The sequence below is a fragment of the Sceloporus undulatus genome, chromosome 8 (genome assembly GCF_019175285.1).
Source record: "Sceloporus undulatus isolate JIND9_A2432 ecotype Alabama chromosome 8, SceUnd_v1.1, whole genome shotgun sequence".
Classification (NCBI taxonomy): domain Eukaryota; kingdom Metazoa; phylum Chordata; class Lepidosauria; order Squamata; family Phrynosomatidae; genus Sceloporus; species Sceloporus undulatus.
Window position 1 is genome coordinate 4313079 of NC_056529.1, and position 17887 is coordinate 4330965.

A 17887-nucleotide genomic window follows, 5' to 3' on the forward strand; every position below is an offset into this window, starting at 1 on the left:
TTCTGATGCAGGCATGCTACTACGACATTAACAGGCTAACCAAAAAAAGAAAGAAGGAAAAGAAAGAAAGAATGTGGAAGGGTACGAATTAAAAAGAGAAATTAAGCATTAGCTTGTTAAGGATATTGAAAGAAATGATGCAAAACCTTGCTTCTGGAGCAGCACTAACACAGAGACTGATTACAAACTAAATTGTGCTATATATCAGTATGTATATATATATTTATATTATATATATACATGTATATGTATAAAAAACATTATTTAGTAAGAATGGCACTGGTTCAAAGAAATCGGGACTTCGGTCTTGGTTCCTTTCAGTCCACAGTGAAAGTATAGAGATACAGGCCTGACACTTGCTGGTGGGTTGCTCCCTACCCCACCCCACTCCGTCTCCCCTAAAACATATTCACATACGTTCCTTGCTTCCCTTTTTAACGTCTTCCTAGCCGGACGCAAATGGAGAGGAGCTGGAAAAGCAGGTAAAAGTTGCAGCTATAGGTTCATCTGAGTCGAGCTTGGTCCATTTTTGTGCAAATGTCTGGGAAGGGTGGGGGAGACGAGAAAAATCCCACGCTTTGCCTTCCTGCATCTGGGTCCCAAGTTTGGAAGTTCCCTCTTCTAAACCCTCAGAGGAGAAGAAAACCCAGCGTCCTTCTTTAAGGGTCCTCTTCTCCCATTGAAACCATCAGGCGCATGGCAACCGGCAGGTGATCTGTAAGTCCTGCCAACTGGGTGATAAAACTGAACTCTTCTACTTCCTGCAGAGGAAAGACAAGGAAAAGGTCTTGCAAAGACTAGTCTAGTCATAGGGCACCATATACAGATAACTGTCTGTCTACCATTAAAACCCTGCTTGCTTTGGGTCCAGGTTACCTATGGGATCACCTCCATCCCATACACTCAGGTCCTCTGGGGGCATTTAATCCAGACAGCCAGGACTAGGTTGGCGACCGTCAGCCAAAGGATTTTTATTTCAGCCGCCCCAAAATTGTGGAATGACCTGCCGGAAGAGATTCAACAGCTGAACACGCTGTCTGAATTTAAAAGTGCATTAAAGACCACTCTCTTCCTGCAGGCCTATCCAGATTAGTTTTTAATTGTGATTTTGAAATTATTAATTATAAATGTGGGTTTGAAATTGGTTGCAAGTGGACACATGGGTCCAAAGACTGTTCATTGATTATGTAACAAGGTTTTGCCAGTGCGGCTATGCTAGAGGGACACTGGACTGTATCATTACAGTCAAAAATGTATATATGACACTTGTAAAGTGACTGGCTTTCAGTCTGTTTGCCCATGCTAGGAACTGCACTTGTGCAATGACTCCCAAAAATACAACTGTCAGTGCAATGGTTATGGCAGTGCAGCGCCGCTTGCACAACTCAGATTAGGAGACTTCAGTGTTGTATACAGTACAGTCTTGTCTACAATAGTGTTTATGCCAGTATAAGTCAACACCACCTCCCACTGCAACACAAAACAACGGTTTGCATGTGAAAAAACTGCAGAGTGTTCCACGCAAGCCCAGGCGGATGCATCTTACCACTTTCCACTCGAGATAAAGTCCTTCTTCTGTGTAAAGCATATAGTCAATTCGCCTCCCGTTGCCCTTCCGCGCTCCCTTCCTCCCCTTCTGACTCGAAGCGTGGCTCTTGCTGGTGGGAAAGACGAGGAAACCTTTCCGCCCATCTTCACTTTCCACCGTCCTGGTTCACCAAAAAAAGGCAACCGGGTCATAAGAATTCGCTCCGTTTGGATCTATCGACTGATTTTCATCTGCCGCTCCCAAACTATGGAACGGCCTGTCGGAGGAGATCTGACACATTACTACACTTGATGGCTTTAAAAAAGGCCATCAAGACAGATCTCTTCCAACAGGCCTTCCCTGGATAATGCACTCAGTCGCCCCACTGATATTGACCATCATTTTGAGCACTCCCTACTGGTTATCTAACATCTCCGCTCCTTCCTGTCTCGATTATTTTAACCAATGGTCTTAACTATTTATTTTATATTTTATTATTGTTCTATTTAGAAATTATATATATATATATGTATGTATGGAGGGAGGGAGGGAGGGAGGGAAGGGGGATTTATTTATATTGCATGAATTTATTAGAGTTGCATTGTATTGTATTTGCATATTGGATTTTATTATTGTATGACTTGTGTGAGTGTAAGCCGCCTTGATCCTACGAGAAGAGGCTGTATATAAAGTTATTATTATTAAGGATAGAAATTGTTTCTTCATTTTTTTAAATTGTATTCCTTCTATTCCTTCTATTTAGCAGTGCATTTGTATGAGAGAGAGATTTTCAATAACAAAGAAAAGTTGTCCCTTTTCAGGAAAATTAGATATACATGGAAATAATTGCTCCCATCGATTCCGAATACCCAGCTGTTATAAGCCTTTAAAATGTAAGATCCGGTCTAAACATGTCCTGAAGTCTTATCTCTGGAGACCTAATCAATTGACGCCCATTTGCCGCTTGTGATTTATTCCAGGACCCAGGAATCAATAATCATCAATGCTCTCCAGATGGGCATTTTTTAATTACAAAGCAGGAGGTTTGTTTCTGCTCAGAGGATGCTTCCAATCAAGGGACGATGGTTAATTAATTTTCTCCCGTCGGAGAGTCGACAGGCCATTCTTTAGCTGGCTTGCAGCCGGGGAAGAAAAGAGGGCCGGATGAAATGCTCTTTTTCCCAATTCAGCCGCAATCCCCAGTTTTGACAGAATTGACCCCCTCTTGAAACATCAGCTGAATTTCTCCACTTCGTCACAGAAAATTAAATAAGAAGTTGAGAAGAGCACTGAAGTGCGTTCGACACGTTTAGCTGCATTTCATCTTCTGCACTAGACATGTTCAAAAGGGGGGCTGTTTTACAACATGGTAGAAGATCTTCCTACAATGAGACAGCGTGGCGTAGTAGTTTGAATGTTGGACTACAACTCTGGAGGCAAGGGTTCGAATCCATGCTCGGCCATGAAACCCATTGGGTGACCCTGTGCAAGTCACACTCTCTCAGCCTCAAGGGCAAAGCTCTGAACAAATCTTGCCAAGAAAACCCCATGATAGGTTTGCATATCAACAATCACAAGGCTCATATAGGGAGATGCAGTTCTTCAGAAAGCCTGACCTAAGTTTGGGAAGCCAGGTTGGCTACAGACCAATGTACAGATAACTGTACTGTGAAAACCAGACACTCACAACACCTTTTGGGGACCCTATACTATAATACAACTATAATAATTGAAGTTAACACAAGTATTGTGCATCAAATTCCAACAGTTTGGATTTTTCTTCTTTGAACCTTTTTTAAGACAATGATCCCCCCCCCTAAAAAAAAATATCAGCTGAAATTATAACAGTTAAAAATGCAGAAGACAATTTCATCAAAGTACAGTCTGGATACATAAGGAAACAATGAGTGACCAACCCAAGCATCATTGGAGTCTATCCCTTTGCATGACGACAAAATGTCAAACAGAAGAAACTGACAACGCATTCATCCGAAGTTTGTGACTATCTCCATGAAATGGCTGCTTTCACTCTTTGTCCCAACAGTACCTTATTACTCAAGTCAGAGGTAAAGGCCCAGGGAATCTAAGTAGCTGCAGTGCATATTGATCTTTTTAATAAGGAAATAGCTCATGCAGACATTCTCATTGATGTATTTAAGACTGCGGCCTCTTTAACTTTATTAATAGCTTTCTAGGGGTTGACACTGAAAAGTCTAATTCACCGGGCGCTTTAAAGAACTATGCTTGCCACTTATAAACAGGGTGATAAATTAGCTTTTTAACCACCGCCAAATTTTATTATTGAAGGATTTCCAAACGCGGGTCTATTTTAAGCCCGAACGAGATTGTCAATGACACTGGCAATTTCGGAAAGGGATTTGCAAGTGCATGAGTTCATCTCCTGAAAGGCGAGGACGCCGTTTCAAAGCTGTGAGATAAAGTACGAATTGAGACGGGAACGCTAAAGGAGGACAGAACAGTTGTTCCGAATGACTAACTTCGCAATGTATGCATTTACTTTCTTGCTTCTGAGCCTTTGCATCTTTCTAATATAAACATTAACACTATATTCCTATACATATCTACTCAGAAATAAAGCTCACTGAGTTCAAATTTCAGATGGGCTCATATAGGAACAGGCTGTCTTTCAGATATCCTGGCCCCAAGCTATCTAAGAGTCTAAAATATCTAAGCACCGGTATAATATAGTACTTTGCATCTTGTGCTAAGGCTCCGGAAGACCTGAGTTCAAATCCCTGCTCAGTCATAGAAATCGAGTGCATGACTCTGAGCAAGTCGTGCTTCCTCAGCCTCAGAGGAAAGCAATGGCAAACCTCCTGGGAATAAATCTTGGCAAGAAAACCTATGATGGCATTGCTCCAAACATCTTGGGACTAGAATAATCTGAAAGGCAACCCTCTTCCCATATGAACCCATCTGAAATTTGAGATCCTCAGAAGAGGCAAAACCAAGCCTTGCTTTTTGGCATAAACATCATTCTGTACTGTGGCTTGTGTCGCATATGCCATGCTGCTAGAGAAATGAGTTTTGGATCTGTGTGTCCACCTTTCTCATATATAGACTATGCCATCCAACTGGTCCTTGCTTTCACTATAGAAAAGGTACAGATGAAGAGGAATAAAAGGATCAAGCGACAAGAGTAATTCTTCTGCAGGGAAGGTCTAAAATATTTGGGCCTGTTTAGCTTAGTGGGGAGAAGCACATAAGGGAAGACATAAAGGAGATGCTTTACAATTACGCATGGCGTCTATTAAAGTTGTACATGAAAGCTGTTGTATCGGTATATTATCCGTATTATATATATGCAAGATAATACGTACTTCTGTAGGTTATCTGGAGTGCACACTTCTTCATCATACAGTCCTTCTGGATCTAACAAGGTACCTGCGGAAAAGAAAGGAACACGTGAAACTTTATATTTTATATTCTTTATACATTTACATGCATATCCATATGTTATTGATGCCCGTAGGTGTATGTATCTTACTAATGTTCATAGGATGTATGTATTTTGGGTATTCATATGCATTTTGGAATTTGGTAATTTAATACTGACCGCACTAAAGTGACTGACTGATAGGATAGGGTTGCCCTAAGTCAGAAATGGCTTGAAGGCACACAACAATGACAATGACAATGAAGCTGAAGCCAGTAGGAAAAGAGAGAGACCATATTACAGATGGGTTGACTGAATCAAGGAAGCCACAACTCGGAGTTTGCAAGACATGAGCAGAGACATTAATAAACAGGATCTCTTGAAGGTCTCTCATTCCTAGAGATCTTGTAGCACCTCTGAGACTAACTGAAAGAAAGATATTGGCAGCATGAGCTTTCGTAGACCAGTCTACTTCCTCAGATGCATTTAGTGGCGTTAAGTACCAATGGGATACATATGTCTGTGTCTGGCTTCCACTCCACCAAATGCATCTGAGAAAGTAGAGTGAAGTCTAGGAAAGCTCATGCTGACAACTGGACGGTGCATAACAATACAAGTTGTTTCTGAACGCTGCTAGTGAGTGTGCTGTCATCCAACAAGTTAATATGCGATCAGCTGGGCAGCAAATGAAGATATAACTAGTTACATTTAAAGAGCCATTTCCAAGCTCTGCTCAGGTCTCTCTCTCTCTCATTCTCTCTCTCTTACATACATCCACACACAAAGAGATTTCTGAGCAAATAAATTTCTGACGCTGCGAGCCAGAAAACATGTGGCTGCAAAGCGAAGGCAGTTCTTAGAGACACCTTCAATACAAGGGTTCTCAAGCCACGTCATTACACTGTTGATACTACTGCGGTTCCATTTCTCAACAGGAGAAATTGTACACTGATGTCGGTCCCGGCGAGGAGGGATCCCTGCGCACATTTCCAGCAAAGCACTTTGGCATCCTTCAGAAATGTGCAGCCCGCTGATTGCGGTCCTCGAAATGTCACAGCTTGAGAATATTTCATTTCCATTAAGGGCCATTTTGGAGGCTCTACCCACGGAAGTGAACGCTTCCTGCAGGGAAGCAGTTTGGGGCAGTGCACTACACACTTATGGTTGAGTTGTGTTGCTTGATACTGCCAGGAAAATTAAAAGCACAGCAAGAGAAGAAGGTGGTGGAGGGAAACGGACTTCTTGCTAAAAAAATTTCCAAGCACAGTATGAGATTGTGAAGTCGAAAGCTTTCATGGCTGGCATCCATAGCTTTATGTGTTTTGTTCGGGCTATGTGGCCATGTTCTATAAGAGTTTATATAGCCATGCTGGTTGGATGGTTATAGAATACCAGGGTACCCTCAAGAGTTACAGGTAGATGGGACCTTCTGGAGAGCAATGGGTTGGGAAAAGCTGATCGGTGCAAAAAGAATCTAGTCAAGGGATATGCAGATATTGAAGTCTGAACTCATTAAACAACTACTTCTCCAACTTCTTACCAATTGCCCATGGCTTGTCCTCCCCTGGACCAATGCGGCACGGATCCTTGTAGCGTGTAAACAAGGAATGTTGCTGCTCCAGCTTGTCATCTGGAGTCAGAAGAGAAAGAACCACAAAGAGGTCAACCCACAACATCTCAAGAAATAGCAAGGCTAAGGCTGTTGTCTTAAGCTGCTGTCACACTGCAGGATTAATGCAACTTGATACCAGTTTGACTGCCATGGCTCCATCCTATGGAATCCTGGAATACGTAGTTTATAGTGGCACCAGAGCCCTTGGACAGAGGTGGCTTAGTATCTCACAAGACTACAAACCCCAGAATTCCATGGCGCTGAGCCATGACAATCAAAGTGGTGTCAAACTGCATTAAAAATCTGCAGCGTACCTGCAGCCTGAGTCAGTCATAAAGTGAATATGGGGATGATTTGGATTTTCCAATGTTAGCATTTTAAAAAAAAATCCCCTTGGTTTGGGGCAATTGTTTGCAAATAGCCAAATATTCCATTTCATTCCCTGTAAACCAACCCCTGCGTGGATGTTTGAAAGCGACAACGCCTCTTAATAACCTCTCTGCGTGGAGCCTGATACCACGTCAGAATTTAATTTGCGTGTCTCCCGAGGGAAAATCCACCCAAGTGGCTGCCGCAGGTGCTAATGATGTCATTTGTCACTGTCTATTGTCAAGGCAACACAATCCATAAACGCAAGGCTAGGAAGAAAGAGAGAGGCGGAAGGGGAGAATCAGGAACCCGGAGCGGTCTAAAGCTAAGAATTCAACAATGCGGGGAAGGTTAGACCACACTGTCGAACTTCGGCATCTTCCTCTATAGCGGGGATGGAGCAATGCTTCCTCGCCTTTTTCAACTGGATTTTAAACCATTTTCCTTAAAGAAAGGGGCCAAAGTAAGGATGAAGAAAGATAATTTAAAAGAGGTGTACATAGGATATGACAATTCAGGAGAGAGACTTCTTGGTTGCTCTTAGGTGGTGGACATTCCCTCCCAAGAAAACCCACTTGGTCCCCATCTGTCTTTTTTCATTTGGCAAGCAAAGACCCTCTTTTTTGTGAGTTTTTCAGGCTATGTGGCCATGTCCTAGAAGAGTTTATTCCTAATGTTTCACCAGCATCAGTAGTCGGCATCTTCAACATTATCTTTCTAAAGGATGTGGCAAGAAAGCTCTGCTTTGGAATATGTTCCCCACCACCAGCAAGCAGTTCCCTGAACCGTGTGCACATTTATTTTTATGATTTATTCATTAAAACATTCACATCCTGCCTTTTTATTACAAGATCTCAGGACGGTGTACAAGCAAAGTTGACTTAAGCAGATTAAACCCATTGAAAATGGTATAAATAATTAAAGCAAACTAATAGAATATTAAATCATCTAATGAATTAAAAATGGGTTCAAAACAACATTGCGTTGGACTTCGAAGGATTCAATAAACAACCATATTGTTGCTTGGTTTTGGAAAGGAGATGGGGGTGAGTATTCCCCAACAAGGGTGCTGCGGCAAAGAAGGCTCTCTCTCAAATCCTTCCACTCGCTCCATTGAACTAGAATTCTTTGTTAGGGAAACCCAGTTCGTCACCAAACTACAAATCCCAGGAAGCCATGACATGCAGTCATTGCATCCAGGAATCTGTCGGGTGTAACCATTGCACTTAAAGTGCTACTGCCGCACTGCAGAAATAAAGCAGTTTGACACCATTTTAACTTCCATGGCTCCTAGGATTTGTAGTTTGGTGGGACACTGGAACTCTCTGACAGGGAAGCCTAAATCTCTTGCAAAACTGCAAATCCCAAAATCCCATAGCACTGTGCTAAAGCCACATCAAATTGCTTTATTTCTGCAGCGTAGCAACATTCAAAGTGATGTAATTGTATAGTGTGAAAGGGGTCTACAAGAAAAGCCTAGGATAAAGACCCCACTGGTGCGGCACAGAAAGGGATCCCTCCAGTGGATCTCCAGTGGATCAGGCAAGTACTTTTGATGCTGAACCTGTCGTAGGTTATGTGCCATGGAGAGACTCAACAAGTAGATAGGGAAAAGCCCTTCCCAGGTATGGAGTGAAGGTGACGCAGGAGAGGAACTTGCGTGTCTCACCTGATGAGCAATTATCGAAGTTGAGATCTCCGCAGAGAACATCAAATGCCACCAGCTCCTCTGGATTGGCTGTGCTGGAGGAGGAGGTAGATTTTCTGAAATCAGCCAGCCAATCCTGAAGCAGATCCAGTTGTTCACATCGGACAGTTGTGTCCCCTGCAAGAAGAAGAAGACAAGACACATGGACGATGGAGAGGTAGCAACCGTAGTAGCATGCTTCTACTCAACAGTTGCTAGCTTGGGCTTAGTCAGTGTGGCATAGCGGTTTGAGCATTGGACTATGACTCTGGAGACCAGGGTTCGATTCCCGGCTCATTCATGAAATCCACTGGATGACCCTGGGCAAACAACACTCTCTCAGCCTCAGGGAAAGGCCAGGGAAACACCTCCCCTGAACAAATCTTTGCCAAGGAAACCTCATGATAGGGACACCGTAAGTCGGAAAACCCACAAAAAACTATTAAGAGAGTGGATTTCTTCCCCTCCTGCTAAACAGTCTCATCCAAGATGATTGTTAGCATCCTTACCAAATGGTAAGACATCCAATTTTTAAATGCATTTTATCTATTACCTTCACCCACAGTTTAAATATATAAAGTTAAGTCGGTATTTCAGGGGTTTCTTAAAAGTTATGAGGTTTTGTTTTGTTTTTTAAAAGGCACCAATACAGACACACACATTTCGACTTGAATTAGTTCCAAGCGTCAAGTCATTTCACATCTTTAACTCCAGGACAAAAACATAGCCCACGAACTGGCAGGCTTTTCCCTGAATGCTTGCTTGGTTAACAATGACGCGAACAATGTTCTCAAAAACTTGCTTGTTCCCTTTTACAAAGACATTAATATGTATGACTGACAGTCAAACCAAAACGAAGGTTGCTTTTTTAAAGCATGGCAAACAGATTAGGCAGAATATCTTTGGTATTCAAGCATTCCGAAATGGCTAGCCATTGTTCCGTTCTGCGGGATCTTTCAAAATCCTCCATTTAACCAAAAAATAGACAACATGGTTTTGGGTTTATTTTTTTCCCTGCATCATGGCTTAAATAACTGAAACAATGGTACATGCTTCTTTCTTCCTTGGCTTCATTTTCTGCTTTTCCATCTGAGAGAGAATGGTTAGGAAGGAACAGTTTTTAAAAATTCACCAGACTATGCGCAGCACCAAGTCTTACAAAGAACAGAACCTTGGAAATCAATATGATTTGTGATTAACAAACCCCACAGGTTTTGGATGTAGCTCCAAGATAAGAACCATGAAACTCTTCAGATGCTGTTGGACTGAATGTCTTAGCAGCCCCAGACACCATAGCAAATGGGGGAGGATGCTGTGAGTTGTAGTCTAACAACTTCTTGAACACCATCCTGGAGTAGTTCGTACTAACTATAATTATCATTGGGCTGGATCCAGACTTGTGCAGCTAGAACAGCAAGAAGGGGTCTAGGAGACTATGTTATTTGGCCCAAGCAGATACGGCCCCAGTCTCTTTCAAGTCACCGCAAAGGCATCATGGCAGCCCGCTGTACAACTCTGCCAATTCGGTATGGTCTGGACAATCCTGGTTAATCCCCTCCTCCCACTTTTCCCCTTTATTTTAAGCTTACTTCATTTGCTGCAAACGGAGTTCAAACTGCAAACGTTGTTTGCATTCCATTGATTCAGCAGACAGGAGAGGTCAGGGCAGAATCCTGCTTACTTCCCAGGAAGAAGAGGCAAAAGCAAACCGCTGCACCTAGCTTGCATGTTCTTCCTCATGAATAACTTTTGTCATCTCCATCACACTGATGTTGCTTAGACACTGATATCCCAGTTTTCACCTGTGAAATGCTGGAAGGCATGGTGCAGCCAGTGTGTGTGTGTGTGTGTGTGTGTGTGTGTGTGTGTGTGTGTGTAAACTGCCCCTTCTGAACAGTTTCCCACTCTCTCCTCTGCAGCGTAAGGAACTGTATGTATATCTGCCTTCACACCACCTTTCAAGTTATGGCGACCCCATGGATTTCATAGGGGAAGGGGAGAAGACAAATGTATTTTCTTTCCAAACGCAAGCGGTAGCAAACTTCTGAATGCAAGCTCCTGGATGCAAGAAAAATGTCTTTCCTTACTGAATGCAACATGACATTGGCTTTGGGGGTGGAAGATGACAGATTTCCCACATCGCACATTTGTTTGTCTAGCATAGTCCAACACAGACTCTCCAAGGCCTTTGTGCACAGCCAGGTTTGCATCCATGAGTAGCTGCTCCTCCTCACTCTGCACTCCCTGATTTATAGCATGACACCCCCATCTGAAAACACAGGCTGCCAATGTCCTTGTCTAACTTCCAAAAGTCATCCATCACACGCACCGTTCAGTTGGTTACCTTCAAAGGTATTTCGGTGATGGCTTGGAAACCTTGCTTTCCAGTCACCAGTAACTGTATGTATATGTATGCTGCATGCACCATTTATTTTCATGAATGTGAAAGCCAACATGGTCTGGTGCTGGAGTGCTAGGGTTACAAGACACCCTCCTCTTCCAGGACCTGTCCTACATTTCAGCTTCACACTGGTGCCATAACAAACTACAATTCCAAGACTTCCATAGCCTTGAGCCATGGTTCAAGTGATGTCAAACTGGATTATTTCTGCAGTGTGGATGCAGCCAAAGAAGCCATAGATGACTGCGGCTCTCTGAGATCTCTCATTCCTAGGGCTGCCACAAGTCACAGTTGACTCAACAGGGAATAAGACTTCCAAGACACATCTATCCAAACACCCAGAGCTACTAAACTCAGTTCCACAAGGACAAGACTGTTTTAAACTTTAAAGAAGTTGAGATAAATATTCGCTGAGATCTGTCTGCATCGACCTCTTAAACTGTCTGTTTAATTTTAGTTACTTTGCATTGTTGGAGTGAAAACGTGGGCCGTGATTTATGAAACCGTAAAACAGGTTGCAAACTTGGTTTGGAAATGTGTTTGTTTAATGTTAAAAAGATATGGCCAGAGTGTTGGATGGAGGCTTGAGATATCCAAGTCCTAGAAATTCATTTAGTTGACCTTGCACTGCTCAGTATCTCTCATTTTGATCTACTTCACAAAGAGCTGTTATAAGAATATAGTATGTGCCCCGGCTGGAAATTCTGATGAAAGGCTAAAGAAACAAACTAAGGTTTTATTGCAAGGACTCCATTAAAGATACATGCTAAACTAACACTGAACTACATGATTTTCACTTTTTGGCAGAAATGAGGGAACAACGGGTTAGGAATTGGAGAGGTAAAAAGACCCCTAAAGAGTATAAGTTTATATCTTAGAGGGGTTAGGAAAGGTGGACAAGAGAAGAAGAGACTTTGGGTTATTGGGATCTGCTCATTCCTATCATGGATGCTGTATGGAAATTTTAACCTTTTAAAAATCCTCCCCACTTTAAATTTTTATTTGTTTAGTGTATTTATTATTATCATTTATTTAGTTTATTTTTTAAAAATTCATTGATACTTAACCATAGTACAAACTCAATGAGAGCCAGCCTAGCATAGTGGTTTGAATGTTGGACTGCAACTCCGTAGGCCAAGGTTCGATTCCCAGCTCGGCTATGAAACCCTCGGGGTGGTCTTGGTTGAGTCACACTCTCTCAGCCTCAGGGGATGGCAATGGCAAACCCCCTCTGAACAAGAAAACCCCAGGACAGGTTCGCCTTAGGGTTGGCCATAAGTCGGAAGTGACTTGACGGCACACAATAACAACAACGAGAGCAAAACAGACATAGCATACGGGTCTCAATCCGCCCCACAAAGGCCAACACCAGCATCTCTAAACCAAGGCGTCGCAGATGTATTTCTCTCTTCTAAAAATGGAGGCAGACTGCACTTTCCGCAACAACCAATTCGTCCTTTTCAAAACATTCCCAAATATGCTCTCTCTCAAAAACAGATCCCAGACCTGCGCCTTTTACGCGATCAAAACATTCCTGTTTCTTTCTTTCTTTTGCCATCACTCTCCTTCATGTTGAAATAAAATAAAATAAACAACCCGATGTCTGAGCCGCGTTTTTTGGGCTGAGATAACAAACCCAGCCAAGGAAACGCCACTGTTATGAACAGAGGTGCTTCTGTTTCATTCCATAAACGAAGGAGGATTTATGGAAGGACATCTAAGCTCTGAAATGTAAGCACTCCTATTTGAATAGAGCGGGGCAGATAAGACCAGAAATATGAAGCAAACATATGAAAGACAAACAGGAAAGGAACTCTGAAGCCTTAGAGGAGTCAGGCGGATGGAGCAAAGGGTTTTGGTCCTCTCATCTCCATTTTTCTCTCTTGTTTTAAGAAATAGGTCAAAGCCAAAAGTAAATCCATCGAAGTCTATCTAAAGAAGAGGATACTGGGGTGGTATCTGCACAAGCTGGAGTATTCTGGTCCTAGAGATGCTCCAATGTTCCTCCATTGCAATGCTCTCTATACACGTTGTTGTTGTTGTGTGCCTTCAAGTCATTCTGACTTACGGCAAACCTAAGGTGAACCTATCATGGGGTTTTCTTGGTAAGATTTGTTCAGAGATTGTTGCTACTGCCATCCTCTGAGGCTGAGAGAGTGTGACTTGCCCCAGGTCATCCAATGGGTTTCATGGCCAAGCCGGGAAGCGAACCCTGCTCTCCAGAGTCATAGGCCTCATTCCCACTTACAAATAAATGGGTTTTCAATCCGAATTGATGGATCGATTCGACAGCAGAGTGTGGTCCACACTACATTTGCCCCGATCGCATTTTCCCCCTGTAAAATAACCCACTTGTGGTTCACATTCATGCATCAATCGATTCAAAATGGACACGCTCCAGCCGGCCAAAGGGCAATTTTAAATCAATTCCGATCCACATCTGGTTCACACTGGTACGGAATCGATTTATCCAAAAAGATGTGGAAAAAATCAGCGTCAAAAAGACATGATTAAATGGGTCTAGTATATAGCCCCCCTCTCCAAATCACTTCAGCAGTTCGGTTCAAGTGGGAACCAGGGTCATTTGAACTGGTTCAAATCGAACTGCGATCCGGTTTAAAAGGAATGAGACCTTAGAGGGTCATGCAAACTAGAAACTGTTGAGTACAAGCGTGCCAAAGTCGCTACCTGTAACATTAATAAGGAACTGGATACCTTGGTAAACTAAAATTTGCAGGGATTGTTCTGTTAGGAATTCCTATTGAGGAATTTCAAGAGACAACCATTCCCTCATGCTCCCTATTAACTTGGAAGGCCATTGGGCTTTGTCATGATTTTGATGGTATTATCAGATGTTTGACAAGGATCAGGGGTTTTCAAAAGAATTAATTCAGATCCAATTCAAATTAACTTTTTTTCAGGAGAGGTGCTTTTGAGTTGCTGAAGAGGAATCTCCTTTGTCACCACTTTGCTCCGTCCTTTTGTAAATATAAGCCTCAACTCCGGTGTTGTATGCTGTAGTTTATGCAGAAGGAGACCTGTTCTTTGAAAGACGTTAAACATTTGCTAACAATTTATGCTGGAAATAGAAAGGCCAAGAATTTATATGTATCTGATTGCTTAGAAAAAGACTTGTTCTTGAAGGTGATCCCCTCCCAACACGTAATTCCTTCTGAAGGCTTGTTAAAAAGCCCTTTTAAAATGACAACCCAACAGTGAAATCTTATCAGATGACATGATGTTTATCTTGAGATAAGATTTAAATAATGTTTGGATTATCTGCTATGACACATATTGGGTGAGAGAAGCTCCGTTCGCTGAAATATGGTTGGCACAGAAATTAGAGTGCCTGGCTCATTTTCCGGATGCTCTCACAAAATTCAAAACTGATTCAATATGAAACAAAGCAAAACTCAGGAAAGCCATTTCATACTTTACCTGCCAGGGCTTGCAAGTGAGTGCAGGAAATGTATCCTACAATTCTTTGGTCCTGAGGTGTACTTCCCACTTGCACCTGGAATGGAAAAGGGAAAGAAAGGGCGAGTTAATGGACCATCAGAGCCCCACAAACCAGTATAAAGCATTGCAACATTTCTGGAAGCAAAAGTCTCACGGAGACAGAGCTGTCCTCAGAGCAGAATGAGGGAAAGAGAAAGAAGAACTTGCATTGGTCCATCTTTTAAACAAGATGTGAATCACACCTTCTCCTTCAGCCCACTCAAGTAGCATCTCCTGTAATCCTCGATGTGTTTTCTCCATCCATCTACTCTGTATAGACAGAGGATTTCAGATTTGACAAAACAGAGGTTGCCCTCTCCATGGGTGGCCTGTTGGTGGCATCTGCAAGCATTAATAGCGAATGACACCTGCACATGTCCTTTTGTGAGCGTTTGAGCATTGAGACGACAATTCTGGAGATCAATGTTCGATTCCTCGCTCAGTTATGGAAAGTCGCACACTCTCAGCCCCAGAAAACCCCATGATAGGTTTGCCTTAGAGTCGCCATAAATCAGAAACAACTTGAAGGCACAAAACAATGTCCTTTTGTGATCATTGTGGGAGGAGGTATTTTTGATCTCCTTTGCAGAATGACCTCTTGCATGGAGAACTCATCTACCCCATGTACCCCACAACATGTCCATTTAGACATGTCTACTTAGAGCCAAGGAGAATGCAGTAGGCAGCCAAGAAATGTCTAAGCAAACACATCCATATCCTGACATACAATGACAAGGTTTTCCACAACCTCCAGAGGTCTTGGCGGATCCATCTTCATAATGCATGTAGCTATAGGTGGATCACCAGTGGTCCTTAGTTGTCCCTAACACTTCCCTCCACATTAAATGCCATGTTAGGTGTGTAGGTGTGCAACCCACAGGAGGAGGATGAGTTCCCATTGCAGGGAGAGGAAAGGGGACAGAGTTGTGACTGATAGAATTTTGCATTCCACCAGATGATGGAGCGTCTTGGACAAGATTTAGTGTGTGTATGTGTTATGTGCTTTCAAGCCATTTCTGACTTATGGCAACCCTAAGATGAACCTATTATGGGTTAATATCACCACAACTAGACTGTTCCTCCTGGATTTGTTTGTCTCCATTTAAAGCCATCTAAGCTATCGGCCACCCCTCTACATCTTCCATAAGGTTGTTGGTGTTGTGTGCCTTCAAGTCATTTCTGACTTATGGTGACCCTAAGGCAACCCCGTCATAAGGTTTTTTTGGCAGGTTTCTCCAGAGGAAGTTTGCAACTGCCATCCTCCGAGGCTGAGAGATTGTGATTTGCCCAATGTCACATCACACTCCAACAATTATGGCAACCTGGCTACCATTCTGCATGCTCCAAAATGGCACAGAGTTGCTTGGGAAACAGATGGCAGCTGCCACAAGAACAAAAATGAACATTGGGAGAAAATTCTGCCAGTGACTTTCTCCTCCTACGAAAGCAGGAGGAAAGAAGAACCAAGAAATCATAGGAGCCTTCTTAGAAGAATGCCTCCTGAGATATTTTGGCTCAAGCTTCCACTCCTCCTCATGCAGCACATTAATGAACACTGATGGGAAAAGGTTCTGCAGGATTCTAGGCTGGTTTTTCCAACTCACGCAGTTCCAGGAAAGTTCGGCAATGTAAGCAGAAAAACATGACACAATATAGATTTCTTTTACAGCAATGAATCAAAAAGAGAGACAAGGTTAGTGACTAAGCAACACTTTCATGGCCCTGGGCTTGCTCTGGAGTTAGAAACTTCATCTATTTTCAGTAGAGTTTCATTCCCTCCACCCCCCAAAAAAAATTCAGTTGCAGGACTATCACTTTTTTAATCTGAAAGCAGCTGACACATTTACAGTCGGGAAACGGCCAACTTGTCATCCCAGATGCCTGAGAAACACGACCACCGAGAAGCTTCAATACCCAGTGAAGAAAAGGATCATCGTCATCATCATCATTTTAACTCATGTTATTTGTTTGTTAATTGTTCCCCTCCCCTCAACCTCAATGGGGAGAGGTGGGTAAACAATGATGATGATGATGATGATGATGATGATGAGTACAAGGAGGATGAGGGTAGCTGACTTGCCCTGTCTTACCTCAACGTATTGGCCAATATAAGGTGCAACTACACTGTAGAAATACAGTGAGTCCTTGTTATCCACTGGGGTTTGGTTCCAGGATCCCCCATGGATCCTCAAGTTCCATTAAATATAATGGCATGGCAAGATGGTGCCCCTTACAGAAAATGGAAAACCAAGATTTGCTATTTGGAATTTATACTTATTTTGAACATTTTCAAATCGTGGATGCTTGAATCTGTGGATAAAAAAATCCATGGATAAGGAGCGCCAGCTGTAATGCACTTTGACACCACCTTAAGAGCTGCAGGTCATCCTACAGAATCCTGGGATTGGTAGTTTTACTAAGTCTGCCAAAGACTGTTGGTGGTGCCCCACAAAAGTACAAACCCCAGGTTTTGGCAGGATGGAGCCATGGCAATTAAAGTGGTGTCAAAGTGCATTATTTCTGCAGCATAGATGCACCCATCGTTGCAAACTCCCCGCTATAATCCATTTCAGGTCTTCTCACCATGCTTCTCAATGGTGTCCCTCCATCGCTGCACACACTTAGGTTGTTTTCCTTCCGCTTCTGTGTTTTGGCATGGCGTCAGGAGAAGCAATTGCTTGAAAATAACTCTGGCCGATGGGTATGGCCTGATAATGCCATTCCCCCGAGTCTGTTTTCGCATGCAAGGTTTCACTGTGAAGCCTGGATTTGATCATGAAACCAACTTCTCACCGTGCATTTCTTTAATTCACTTGTTCCTTGACATCCCACTGCCAAGGGGCACGATATTACAAATGGAAGAGAACAACAGAGACACTCTGGGCATCTTAACTCCAAAAGGTAGCAATGTATTTCAAATCTTCCTCTAAGGAAGCAATCTTCTGTGCAGGAATAAAGGATTGTGTTACATATTGTTCCGCCAGCCATGCTGCTCTGCTGTTCTAAATCTCCTTTTTACCTTTGGCATTAGGGACACTATTTAGGTTTGTCTCTTTGTGTGTAGGTGAGATTTACAACAGCGAGGCTGGGAGGCAAGAGTCTTCATTACATTCAGGAATAACAGGCTTTACTTGCTCAAGGATTCCACACTCCGATCTAGAGAGATGGAAAGAGTATTCTCTGAGAAGAAAGTTGCTACAATCACTCATCGCTTCCATCAAGAAGATCTTAGTGAAGAATTACCTTCCCAAGTTGCGAGCGATTCCCATTAGCAAAATGTAAATCATTCTATAAATATCAGGTGCATCCAGATCGAGGTGTATCCAACCAGGCTTGCCAAGGCAGCCCCATCCTCTGTATATATACCCTATTCTCCTCCAGGCTTTTGAAATACA

The 17887-nt window shown here is 42.8% G+C and overlaps 1 protein-coding gene across 3 annotated transcripts in view; it reads right to left on the reverse strand.

Annotated features, from left to right (window-relative positions):
• Positions 1-389: 389 nt before the first annotated feature.
• Positions 390-17887, reverse strand: part of SMPD3 (sphingomyelin phosphodiesterase 3) — a 97724-nt gene continuing 80226 nt past the window's right edge. For all 3 annotated transcript variants that reach the window (XM_042438680.1, XM_042438679.1, XM_042438678.1), the window contains 6 exons: positions 14433-14508; positions 8576-8731; positions 6466-6555; positions 4870-4933; positions 1547-1709; positions 390-761 (listed from right to left, as the gene is read on the reverse strand). In XM_042438680.1, the coding sequence (XP_042294614.1) occupies positions 660-761; positions 1547-1709; positions 4870-4933; positions 6466-6555; positions 8576-8731; positions 14433-14508 (651 nt within the window). In that variant the 3' untranslated portion in view covers positions 390-659. The remainder of the gene's footprint in view (positions 762-1546; positions 1710-4869; positions 4934-6465; positions 6556-8575; positions 8732-14432; positions 14509-17887) is intronic.